We start from the raw sequence: 13,580 nt of genomic DNA, 5'->3' as shown, positions 1-13,580 counted from the left end.
GACGAAGAAGGATGATAATGTGGTACACAGTACACACGCATACAAGCACGGTAGTGTAATATCTTATTGAATGTACAGAACAATGAAAACCTGCATCTAATCCGTCGCATGGTAGAGAGAGGTTTGGTTTGGATATTGCTGCCTCGTCTATAACTATGGGCAGAAAAGTCTTCATGAAGAAGATGTTCTTGGTTGGTTTGCCTTTTCAGACCTTTTGAAGTCCATTGAATGGAACGATGGCCCAATCAGTAGACCATACTCTACAAGTACACATAGTATAAGCTCCAAGCATGTTATGGAAGGTGGGTGACGGGGGACGGCTGATCAATCTGATCGAGGGGGTGATAGGATCAAATGGATTCTTGATCGGATCGCGGATCCTTGATTTTTTTAATTTTTTTGGAAAAAATTGTGATTACGTCGTCGAACACGACCAAGGCAGCTGTCACTAGATATTTCTGTGAATCCAGCTGTTGTTGGATTTTTTTCTTTTCCCCCGTCCGTCATCCGATTAGCAAATTGTCGTCCATCTGTCACGTTACGTCATCCGTGACGAAAATGACGTGACGGCTAGATCTGGGATGCGGATGCGAAGTCACATCACAGGTGTGGGACGAAAAAGTCGTCCCGGAACGCAAAAATAAGATATTACATCGGATGTAGTATCCCTCACCTCAGGTGACGGATTTGAGGAAAAGAAGATGAAAATAGAGGAAAAGAACTCACGCGGCGGAATGGAGTAGGAGTAACAAGAGAAGAATGAAAAGAGCGTGTTTCCAGATGGAAGCTTTACAGGAAGTGAGTCTGGGCGGTTATGCGTGGTAATCATGAGATTTCCATGTCACTTCATATCCTGAGCAACGGTTTACGGTTGGGTTTATTGCCTTAATATCTTTAATACTCCCCTGCAAACTCAAGCTCGGATCAAGATTGCCTTAATGTATTTAATCCAGTTGAAACGCATCTTCCCTGTGGCTTTGCAAGTGCGTCAGCAATTTGATTTTGACTTGAAATGAAGGAGACCTGAAATTCATTTTTGGCCTCGCGTTCTTGAAAAAAATGATGAGTCAATTTAAATGATGAGTCAGTTTTGTTATTACGTGAGAAAACTGGATTTTTATGAGATATGTAACACGTAGAGTGTCACATCAAAGTATGAGAATCTCATAACATAGAAGACGAGTATCTTTGATGAGAGATTGTAGCCAGAGCGGCGTGAACAATCGTGTATAATCCGTCCATTTGTTGCTTGAACGCCCAACTAATAAAGTTGGAACCAAGAAAAATAAGGTACCCGCTCGCGGAGAGGTGATATTCTGAGTCACCTACCCACTTCGTGTCACCGAAGGCCAAGATATGAGACGATTATTTCGTATGGAAATGTTAACTGTAGGTAACGATCCCCTTTATATAGCGTGGGAGACGCTTAAGAGCGACCCAATAGCTGGCTTGGGGACAGTGCATGTTCTGACGTGCTTTATTGACGTTACATGAATGTTTGGCCCTGTGATTTTGAGATATTACAGTATCGAGTCTCGTCATACGTTTTCATTTCAACAATAGTTCATTTTTTGAAGGAGTGTGCACGACATGGAGTGCTTATGGGTTTGCAGTGCGCCATCTGGTCCATATGAAGTAATTTGATGTCGTATTGAGTGTGAGATGGCCTAGAAAAAAGACGAGCTGGCCCAAGGTGGCGAACAGAAAGTGCAGAGCTAAGGGTCGTAATGACTGTTTTTCAAGGTATGGGGTTCCGAACCGAGAACAAGAATGTCATTGACAGTTGAGAAGATAATTTAGGAGGGGAAAGAATCTTCATCGAAGATAACATCGTGAGAAATGAGAGAGTAGCAACGATCCCCTGGTGATGAGTGATACACCCCTTCACGATGCACCACTCTGATGGTGGACTAAGTTTTTTGGCCAAATTGGGCCCTAGATTTGCGAAGAAAAGACATCCGTACATTTTTAAGAAATTGTAATCAGGTGTAGTAGAGTCAATTAACCCATAGGTGGATATATTCCATAGAACTGGAGTGGGAAGACGATTAATAAGGTCAGATGAACGAAAAAATGGGACTTATATTAATGAAATGGTGACGACGACGAAACATGGACAGATGAACGGATGACTGAATAGACGGGTTGCGTATAGGACGGGAAAAACATAAGTGGACGGATGACTGACCGAATGTCCGTCCCATGACGGTTCCCGTCATCCCTTCCGTCCCACAATGTTCTTTCCCCAGCCTCTCTTAATCCTCGCGTTCCTTTCGGCCCTCTTCTCCGCCTTGGTCTAAAACCCCGCTTCTTGTTCGTGCAGCGAGCGAACAAGGGAGGAGCAACGTTATCGGCAGCGGGGAAAGGGTCGATTCGGATTTCGGAGGCGAACAGCAGATCGAGGACAGTGATGATCGTTTGATGGCGATCGTATCCACCAAATTCTTCGCCTTCGTCTTCTGCCCTTCGCGCGTCTGCAACTCCGCCGCCAACGCGGCTCATCCGCTCATCCCGCCGCCACTTCTTCTCCGCGCCGACTTCGATGCCTGCAAATTCTCTCGGGCAGAAAATCGCCGCCATGGAAGCTTCTGGGTGAGACAACGAAGGATGGGCTCTCCTCTTCCCGGTAAGCTGTCGCTTCCTCCTCTTCTCTTATCTTCTCTCCTCTCCTCTCTTCTCTTTCGCCTAATCTCTGTCCCCTTCTCTTGGTCTCGATCGTGTATCTCCTTAAAATCGTTCGACTTCGGTAGAGTCAGTTTTGCCTCTTCCTGCAGTTTCTAACGTGGAGACGATTCAAACGGAGGAGACGATCCAAACCGAAGAAGAGGTGGCCAAAGGGTACACGATGACCCAATTCTGCGACAGGATGATCGAAGTTTTCCTCCACGAGAAGCCCACGTCCAAGGATTGGAGGAAGTTGCTGACCTTCAGGGAAGAGTGGAACAAGTACCGCCGGAGCTTCTATGACCGGTTGAAGGTCCGCGTGGAGGCAGAAACGGATTCCGCCGTGATAAAGAAATTGGCTTCGCTGTCTCGGAAGATAAAAAAGGTGGTGCCTTAATTGGTATGAAAATGGTGGTTCGAGACTGAATTCATTCCCCTTTTTTGTAGGTCGACGATGAACTCGAAATGTACAACGATCTCCTGGATGAGATTCAGCAGAGCCCAAAGGACATTGACGCCGTCGTGGCCAGACGACGGAAGGAGTTCACCGGCGATTTCTTCCGCCACATCACCACTCTCTCGGAGACCCACGACAGCCTGGAGGATCGAGACGGTAACTTAATCAAAATCCAATCCATTTCTTTTCCTCGTTTATGGGCAATTAGTTTGGACAAATGTTTCATCGCGGAGGGAGAAGAACGCCACCGTTTTGCTGATCGCTTCTTCTTTTTAATCTCTTTCCGCCATGCCGTGGTTCGATTTTTCTCTAAAAAACTCCCGCCTTGCAGCAATGGCGCGGCTTGGAGCGCGATGCTTGGCGGCCGTGTCGGCGTATGATAATGCTCTGCGGAGTTTTGAAGAGTCGGAAGGCGCTCAGTCCAAGTTCGACGACATCTTGAGTTCCTCTTCCCTGGAAATCGCGTGCGAGAAGATCAGAAGCCTTGCGAAAGCCAAGGAGCTCGATTCATCTATTATCCTGCTGATCAACCAGACCTGGGCCGCCGCCAAATCCTCCAAAACGATCAGGAACGAGGTAAACGTGGCCGCCCGTTGATCATCAATCTATAATTTCAAAGTTTTCGCGTAAAAGATTGACGGATTAGCCGTCGTCGATTGTTCCAGGCCAAGGAAATTATGCGCCAGATATACACGACGACGCAGAAGAGCCTTAGAACTATCGCCCCGCCGGAGATTAAACTCGTGAAATACTTGCTGAACATCGTCGACCCGGAAGAGCGATTCTCGGCGCTGGCGACCGCCTTCTGCCCCGGGGATGAGCGAGAAGCCAAGGACGCGGACGTCATCTACACGTACGTAATCCAATCGAACAAATCAATCATCGATTATTTTCCTAGAATTATTTCTTCTTTTACTGATTATGGAGTGGCGGAGCAGGACGCCCAAGGAGCTGCACAAGTGGATAAAGATTATGCTGGACGCGCACCAGATGAACAAGGAGGAAACGGAGATGAGGGACGCCCGCGCCATGGCCGATCCCGTGGTCATCCAACGGCTGTTCATTCTCAAAGAGACGATCGAGGAAGAGTATCTGAACCAGCAGCCCAAGTCTGACGCGCCCGACGATTCTTCCAAGGACTGATGTCCTGACGACGGATGATCATGGGAAGTATTGAAGTACGTAAGGGGGGGTAAATCGAGATGCCGTTGAAGGCCAGAATCTGCTTGTTTTAGCTGACAAAATGATAAGAGTCCACCATCTCGATCGCCAACATCAAAGTCGGAACCATCTCTCTTTTGGGTTCTTTGATTATGAGAATTATAGTCACTCGATGATGCAATCAAAAAGGCTTATTGTTCAAGGGACAAGGAAGGCAAAGACGCATGTCCGACTCTAGTGTTTTGGGTGTGGGATGGGACGCCAGGCCGTCTAATAAAACTTAGGTAAAACATGACAACTTTCAATTCGAGGAGGAAAACCCCTTGTAAAATCAGCATATCTATATGAAATTAAAATAGGGATGGTGCCACTAGAGAAGATTCCTAAAGAGGGTTCTATCAAAAGCATAACTCTGAGGTTTACCAAAACGAATAAATGACAATTTTAAATAGATAATCGCTTAAATGGGCGGAAATATCAGGGTTTGAATTATAATACTGTATATCTTACATAAGATATAGCATCACAAAATTTGATAATATTTCAGATTTTTAATGAAGTTAATTTGACATAAATGGTTTTACTTCTTGTTCTGTAAAAACTATATTTTATTATAAAATATTAATAAATACAAACTTTAATACTCGATTTTAATTAAATATATATCTTGTTTAGATAACATAATTTGCTTGATGATTCATGTGTATTCACTAATAATATTTAGTATCATTGTATTTATTTATATAACATAATTTTGATGGGCTGATTTTTTATTTTCGCTAAATTAAAATTTGGGGTGAAATAAAATAACACCTAACTATAAAGTGGGAAAATGGCATCAACGGTCATAATTTGAAGGTAACTATGCACTCAATTTAGTATAGTTTTACGTCCTTTTATGTATGTTTTTTATACTTTTGGTCTCTCTCTGAACCTTTATGGCTTATGTCTCTCCTGATAACCACTGCATATAAAAGCATTTCAATCTTCTCTCAATGAGCTTTCAACAATTATGTTCACTAAATGCAAATAATATATTATCTAAACCACGTTTGAACTTCCCAAATTGTGTTTATTGACATGACATGAAACCAACGCAACAAAATTCAATAAACACCCATTTTAGTATGAAATCACAAAAATAGGTTGTTCAAACGAAGTAGGCCAGAAATTCCACCTCCACTTTATCAATTTAGTCCTTCTATATTTACCATGTGCTGAGGTTTGACATGTCCAGATGTGTCAACTGTGTAATAACAATGAGATAACGGCATGATCATGACGGGACGAATGTGATTGCATCATCATCAGTGTTTTTCATCTTCGACTGTGTGTCCGATAAGTATAACATTACGAATGCATCATGTTTATGTCAATGTTGATGACCGACGAAGAAGGTAGTGGCCATCAGCTATGATTTTAGGTTGTTTAGGGGTCATCGCAGCCTTTCTATCTACTTTTTTTATTGACCATGTTTGACATTGTTCATGTTGGGTGATGCTCTTCTGCGCATACTCATTCACTGCTAGCTGCATTCGTTGTCGTGCATGTATGCATTCGATAGTGCTCCCACCTGCGTCCTAAACTGCCCCTGATGAACTCAGTGCAGGGGCTAAGTTTTCATCAATGAATTATTTTTTTATGTAATATGAAGTCATGATCACTGTTTTCTGCACAAGTGACAATCGTTAGGGAATTATTATTTTAAAAATTTTTACTAGGGGACGAGAAGGGATAGTCCAGAAGTAGAGTGACGTGTAAATCATGATAAAAGAAGGAGATAGATAAATATTACGTATTAAGTGAATGAGGATGGATGATACAGATATAATATAGATATAAGAGAGGGGAGATAAAGTGCATAAATGTGAGTGGATGAGAATAATGATAAGTAGGGTTACATATGTGTGTGATAATTAATCTATTTAAATATTATTTATGGAATAATGGGGTGTTGTGGGATGATGACAAATGATGATGATGAAGAGTTTAGGATATGGAAGAAATGGAATCGAATTGATGGACATTTATAGATGGATTTAAACTAATAATGCTGATAAAAAGATGCCAACGTAAGTGCGAGGAACATACATTTGTATACTTATATTCCACCAATATCAAGGTGAGTTTCTATGTATAGAGAGCTCCATCACTTCTATTTTGACTCCGATCTTCAATCAACAATGAGACCATCAAGAAATCATGATGTACCATAAAGTAACATTTTTCTCTAGATCTACCAATGCAGGAGAAATTCCATGATATTTGTACATTCGAGGGTTTATTTAAAAATCCAAGTAGGATTGTGGGAACGATTAATGACCATGTTCACTTTATCTGCATGTGTCATCTATCATTGCCCGAATTAATGAAATGACTTCACTCGTCAGTCATTTGCTTATGGATGCATCATGACAAAAAATGAAAGATCGGATGACAAAGGTTGAATAATGATGTTTTGAATGATGGAACTATGGACAATGGAGAAAATGATTGTGGATGACAGGGACAACGACCATTGTGAATGGGAATAAGGACCATTAGCGATGAGGGTGATGACCATCAACAAGGGGGAAGATAATGATTCAATATGGGAATGACAAGCGTTGATGCCTGGATGATGACCTGGGAAAACTAATCCACCGAGTATTTTAAATAACAACTTATAATGATGGGGGCAATATCCACCAATGAATAGGAAAATGAAGATCAATGGCGAGAATGATGACCGTTCATGATGGGGAAATTGACCAACAACAATGAGGAAGGCCAATGTCAATGATGAGGATAACAACTATCGATGACAGCCGTTGAAATGGGGATGAAGATCATGCAAAAAATTGGGGATTAAGGCAATTAACGACAGGGATGATATACATCCACCACGGGGATGATGATCATAGATGTCAAGGATGATGACAACTGACAATATGTTAATGATCATCGTTAAGGGAAATTATATTTTCTAACGCAAATGACTTGCATCTATGTAAAATTCATCCTTAAACTTGCTTCCTACTCATGATTAAAAGATAGTGATTAGCTGGGATGTATCGTGTGTTATTGGTGTCCTCAGCGTGGGAATAAGCAACAAACATGAGGAGAAGCTTATATCCACTCTCAATTCATTATGATACTCACAGAATGTAAGGATTGTTGGGTTCTACGGTTTGGTTCGGCAATGGAAAACCACGTTCCATGGATGTGGAAGCGTGGTCGATCAATTCTCAATCGATCTATAAAATAAAACATTGCTAGTACCTTTTGGGGAACTCGTTCCACCCTTGACTTTGCCACACCTAGATCGTTCTGAAACCGTTCATGCGTTCGGCCTCTAGAAGTATCCACGCGATCACTCAGCGCTTGGATCTCCACGTCTTCTTCTTCAACTCTTCTTGAAAATCTAGAAGATCTCCTCACCATGAAGACACTCTCCCTTGGACAAGTGGAGAAGAGAATGGAGAAAGGGAGGGGCTCTCAAATCAGGTTTGCATGGGTGCTTAAAATGAGACCCCTTTCCCTCTTTCTATTTCACTCAAGATTTTTCTCAAAAACCCTATAAAGTAAAATATATCCACCAATGCCCTTATGACCTTATGTGTGTGACCCTCTAGGCACATATATCATTCTAGTTAATAACTTTTGTGGCCCGGTAACAATTATTGACCAATCTTATTAATGAAATATATCAACATATACGTTAATTAAATAAGGATCAATTTAACACAATCGATAGGTTAAGTTTTTAGCCCGTGGGGTGCCAAGCTACACCTCGTGCTCTAAAAGATACCGAGCAATGTTGATCTCTCTCATGGAACCTTTACCGTCATCGGTTACCGTATATGTATAATGCATCATCCGCGCGAGACTCTTGAACGACTTAGGGTGTGGTTTATCGTCAAACCCTAATCCGTCATTCGATTAGTACTGATGCGTAACGGGGATCATTGGAGAACACCTTCTCTAATATCCTCACTACCCTAGCCAGGGATTTTTCTACATTGTCTTCCTTGAGTCGATCTCCTCTTATACCGAGGGTGGATGATCCCATCTTGACCACTCAATCATCTCTATAAGCTTCTTACTACATCCGATCTATAACTTATTTAAATCCCATGATTAGAGGCTCGTAAGTCATAGTCAAAACGTAGTTGTCCACTCACGAGATGTCCTTGGTGTCTCAGGTCAGTGGATCACTTATACAACGGTGACTTGAACCGACCTGATTGACTTTTAGGTATAATACCATTAGGGACTAGTACGTATCAATTCAGTGAACTCTTTCTCCAAAGAGCACCCACTATTTGTCCTTAGTGTCACCACACTAATAGCCACAGGATCAACTATACTTATCGTATAAGTAGGATCGGCTAGTGCGATTCTATCCGGATAATTCGATGTCCGTCTCGACTATCCATCAAATAAGAATATTTATAATACATTTTTAAAGACCAGTGATCATTGTATTATGATCTCATCATAATTCACTAAGTCATTGCACGTATTCATGGACATCATTATAAACATCACACCGAATAATAATGAACGCAAATATTTTATGCAATGAACTTAAATAAACATGGTACTGTAATTGGGTTGACGCCACTAATATCCAACAAGAATAGTATTTACATTGTCAAATGGTTACAAGTAGTTTATAGTAAACATATGTAACTTATCTAATTTATATATTTAATTATTATTTTTACTATTTTTTAACGAGGAAAATCTGTGTAAAATACATAATGTCCAAAATCTAATTTTTCATAATGGATAATAGAGGACGAACTTGGAAACAATATATAGAAAACAAATTTCAACTTTGAATTGGATCAAATACACGCATCTAAAGTGGAAATATATATATAACTATCTTACGGGGCTCAAAAACTCACATGAATCGCCTTGATTCAGGTAGTAGGAGTATGATGGTGTCGATCAATGCCCCCTAGACCTGGTCTTTGTCTCCTCCAGCCTTGCTCTACGCTGGCATGAATCCAAGTAGCTCTAGCACTCCTAAGGCATTGTCCTGGGTAACTAGAGCCATGGGGAGGTGTCATATCTCGCCCTTGGCTCATCTCGCCACCACCTTATGTTTGGATTGGAAAATATTGAGATAGGGGGTTGTAAACCCCTTAGTTTAGGAAGGACATACCGTGGCAGTCAATCTCACGGTCTGGTTGCAGGAGTCCTTTGACAGCCACTAGATGGCATATGGTCCCTCATCATCACCGAAATATGTCGCTTGTTCGACGGGTTCATGGATAGGGGAGGAGATGGATGGATTTGCCCATGGCTGCAATTAAATCACAGTCGTGCTCTACTTTTAAGTGATACACCCACCATGCCACATCGACCATCTTTGTCAGCATGCCAGGCCAACAACCTTCTTATCAATTAGTTGGCTTGTGTGGCCATGTGGTTTGCATTAGCAGCCGCATCTAATCAGAAATCTAAGGAAAGTAAATAAGTTTATAAGAATATATATCTCCTTCAGAGGAACAAACAGTCGAGATTATATTGATGCACTTAAAATTGGCCTAATACAACATGGGCTTGGGGCTGATGGATATTATGTGGCTGTCAAGCCAATCACACTATCGTGTTTATTTAAGTCCATTGAATAAAATATTTACGTTCATGGGTTTTACGAGCCTCTAATCATGGGATTTAAATAAGTTATAGATCGGATGTAGTAAGAAGCTTATAGAGATGATTGAGTGGTCAAGATGGGATCATCCACCCTCGGTATAAGAGGAGATCGACTCAAGGAAGACAATGTAGAAAAATCCCTGGCTAGGGTAGTGAGGATATTAGAGAAGGTGTTCTCCAATGATCCCCGTTACGCATCAGTACTAATCGAATGACGGATTAGGGTTTGACGATAAACCACACCCTAAGTCGTTCAAGAGTCTCGCGCGGATGATGCATTATACATATACGGTAACCGATGACGGTAAAGGTTCCATGAGAGAGATCAACATTGCTCGGTATCTTTTAGAGCACGAGGTGTAGCTTGGCACCCCACGGGCTGAAAACTTAACCTATCGATTGTGTTAAATTGATCCTTATTTAATTAACGTATATGTTGATATATTTCATTAATAAGATTGGTCAATAATTGTTACCGGGCCACAAAAGTTATTAACTAGAATGATATATGTGCCTAGAGGGTCACACACATAAGGTCATAAGGGCATTGGTGGATATATTTTACTTTATAGGGTTTTTGAGAAAAATCTTGAGTGAAATAGAAAGAGGGAAAGGGGTCTCATTTTAAGCACCCATGCAAACCTGATTTGAGAGCCCCTCCCTTTCTCGATTCTCTTCTCCACTTGTCCAAGGGAGAGTGTCTTCATGGTGAGGAGATCTTCTAGATTTTCAAGAAGAGTTGAAGAAGAAGACGTGGAGATCCAAGCGCTGAGTGATCGCGTGGATACTTCTAGAGGCCGAACGCATGAACGGTTTCAGAACGATCTAGGTGTGGCAAAGTCAAGGGTGGAACGAGTTCCCCAAAAGGTACTAGCAATGTTTTATTTTATAGATCGATTGAGAATTGATCGACCACGCTTCCACATCCATGGAACGTGGTTTTCCATTGTCGAACCGAACCCAACAGGGGCCAGGTCGGCACGAAGTCCGCTAAAGATTTCTTTCTAGTTGTCTTAAGATTTCAGCACGTTGCGGAGCGATCCAATGCATCATTTTTGACCCAACCCAATGCACAGCTGAAAAATAATTGGTTCGCAATTATTCCATTACAGAAACTTTAGAAAATAGCTCTGCTATATAAATGTTGACTGGGCATCAATTTTGAATAAATAACAACTCCCTTTTCCTATGCTTGAGTTTGTGACAATCTTGCAACTTGGGCTTAATGTGGGCCTTATGTGGATGATGCTAAGGGTTGGCCTTGTGTTGGGCTGTGGGGGGATCCCCGGTGCTCGCTAGTTTTCACCGGCTACGAGTGGGTTTGAGAGCTCTACGCTCGCATGCCTGCGATTAGCTTATGCACTACTGCACCTAGCTAATTGCCTTGGCCCCTAGAACTAGTTTTTTTTTGCTCTTTATATATTTTTTATGCACTAAAAAATGTAGAATATGATTTGTAAATTATGCAAAAAATACATTAAACTGGAATTTTCAAACCAAATGATACATTTAATGCATGAGATGAAATTTCATATAAAGACGAAGGTAGCATCAATAAAATGATGCCAAAATGGTCTTAAAATGCTTATATTTCATGCCCCATTTTGGGTTCATCACCCTTAAGCCTTTTTGTAAATAGTTTCCTGTTTATTTAAAACATGATTTCAACTTAAATTCATGGTTATACCTTGTTTTTTTAATTTAATCCAAATGTTTAATTACGTGTACATTTAATTGAATTATTAATCTTGATAGTTTAAAGTTACCGTTAACAATTTATGTGATGGAGCGCCCCCGAACAACATTGACAGAACGTCATCGCAGCCATCCGTGTCGTCAACAACATCACCGTTGATCCATGTCCAGCCCCACCGACATGCCAAAGCATCCGTGAAGACGCCTAGGTTTAAATACCCCGGGTAATGCACGTCCACGCACATGCTCGTGTTTTAATTATCCATTTTTCGTTCGTCTGATTTCATGTTTCGTGTCCGTCATGACGAGTACATCATACTCATCGCGATACTTCCGTATCGTTATGTTTTTCAGTGTATGTATCCGTTCGCATCGTTTATTTTTGCATTGTTTTAATATCTCTAGTTTTATCTTTGTTGTAAAAGGGGGGGTCGCCAAATTGGCCTCCCTTATGGACTCCTTGTAAGGGGCCCATCATGGCCCTATATAAGGCCACGATGAGCCCCACGTTCTTTCTTTAGTCTGGTTTATGTTTGTGGCAGTTATTTTCTGAGAATCAGGTCCCATCGAGAGAAAGAGGAGGAAGAAGAAGGTGGAGAAGAAGAAGGAGAGGGAGGGAAGAATGTCGATCATTCCTCTGGTGCATTGTCAAGGCATCAGGATTTTCATCGCCGCCTTTGGAAGTCAAAATCTGCATTGGTCAGCTCCCGCCGAATTCGTTGACCCGCCGTCTGGCAATTCCATATGCACGTGCGGGACCTAGGCAAATCTCCAAAGGTGACATCCTCATTCGATCGTCGTCCATGGTATCCCCATTTGGGTGGACGCTGTTGCGCACCTAGCCTTGTGGTCGACAATGCTAACTCTGCCCATCGCACTTATGATGTGGTGTGTGTGTGTGTGGTTCCACCGACCCCATACGTCCACCTGGACGTTGGACATCTGCACGGAGCTGTTGACGATTGACCGGGGAATCTGCCCACCAAAGCCATTCGTCTTTCCACATGATCGTCAGACCAATTTGGACATCCCACAACGTCGTATCGACCGCCCTATTTAACAGTGACGATGAGTTTGGGTCCGGTATGTGAGTGATATCAGTCGCATATGAACTGTTGACCACCAGTTCATCACACTTCCTGGATGCATCGACACGCCATCTTGACGCATTCAAGCCAGTGCTGCCTGGGACTTTTAATCCCTACGCACATAGCTGATACTGTCAGGTCTCCATGTTGAGCTTGGCATCATCGCTCCATGGTTGCTGCGCTATTGTTGATCATGCTCAAGACCATTGGTTGTCTCCCCGCTCGGCGATCAATTACCTTCGGCCTTGTTCGTCGCCCCCAGTCACGGTGTGCTGATCATCAATTTGATGTTGATCAGATCTTCTTGAATGCGCCGAACTATTGAACGCTGCCGCACCAGAGCTCGGTCATTGTGAATGTCAGGTTGCACTCGTCCACACTAGTCAGCCTCGCCGTCCTCTCTTCGACTCCTCCACCTTCCTCCAGCGATATGCCCCAACTCAGCATTTTCGCCTCGTGTCTACCTCCAACACTCCTCCTCATTTGCCCGTACCGGCCCATTGCACCGACAAAGATGCCGAAGATGAACGCCATCATTGACGAGGTACGTCGTTCTGTTGCTCGTCTGTTACATTACTTTCTACAGTATATTTTTGGCTGCACTCCACAGTGCTTAGGTTAGTTTAGGTGAGAGAAATTATTGGGGAAAATTATGAATTGTGTGGTTTCGTAGGCATGGGCCAAGCCTGCCCGTTATGTGTGAGCTCCTACAGAATTATTCCGTCTGGCGCCGTAGCCATCGTCGTGCTCCGACGAGGGTCAGAAGGACACCGTCATCGTCATCGGTCTTCTGCCCCGGAGCTCAGAACTCAGCAAAGTCCCACAAGTCAGACCTGCACGTACACTCCACCCATGGCATTCAC

General features: G+C 42.5%; 1 protein-coding gene across 1 annotated transcript; it reads left to right on the top strand.

Moving 5' to 3' along the window:
- Positions 1–2,275: 2,275 nt before the first annotated feature.
- LOC144711986 (endoribonuclease E-like protein) lies at positions 2,276–4,484 on the top strand. The gene is made up of 6 exons (XM_078586156.1): positions 2,276–2,626; positions 2,775–3,049; positions 3,112–3,277; positions 3,453–3,697; positions 3,787–3,974; positions 4,060–4,484. The coding sequence occupies exons 1-6, from the start codon at positions 2,422–2,424 to the stop codon at positions 4,262–4,264; spliced, it is 1,284 nt and encodes a 427-aa protein (XP_078442282.1). The 5' UTR covers positions 2,276–2,421; the 3' UTR covers positions 4,265–4,484.
- Positions 4,485–13,580: the final 9,096 nt, after the last annotated feature.

This window comes from Wolffia australiana, chromosome 14 (assembly GCF_029677425.1).
Source record: "Wolffia australiana isolate 7733 chromosome 14, ASM2967742v1".
Taxonomy (NCBI): Eukaryota; Viridiplantae; Streptophyta; class Magnoliopsida; order Alismatales; family Araceae; genus Wolffia; species Wolffia australiana.
The sequence above is the reverse complement of the archived record's forward strand: the minus strand, read 5'-3'. Positions and strand labels throughout refer to the sequence as shown.

What these genes read in the sequence shown, in the direction of transcription:
- LOC144711986 (XM_078586156.1), top strand. Translation starts at nt 2,422, where the DNA reads ATGGCGATCGTATCCACCAAATTCTTCGCCTTCGTCTTCTGCCCTTCG. An exon ending in GATGGGCTCTCCTCTTCCCG is followed by an intron (nt 2,627 to 2,774) that starts GTAAGCTGTCGC and finishes CTCTTCCTGCAG; the next exon opens with TTTCTAACGTGGAGACGATT. An exon ending in CCAAAACGATCAGGAACGAG is followed by an intron (nt 3,698 to 3,786) that starts GTAAACGTGGCC and finishes CGATTGTTCCAG; the next exon opens with GCCAAGGAAATTATGCGCCA.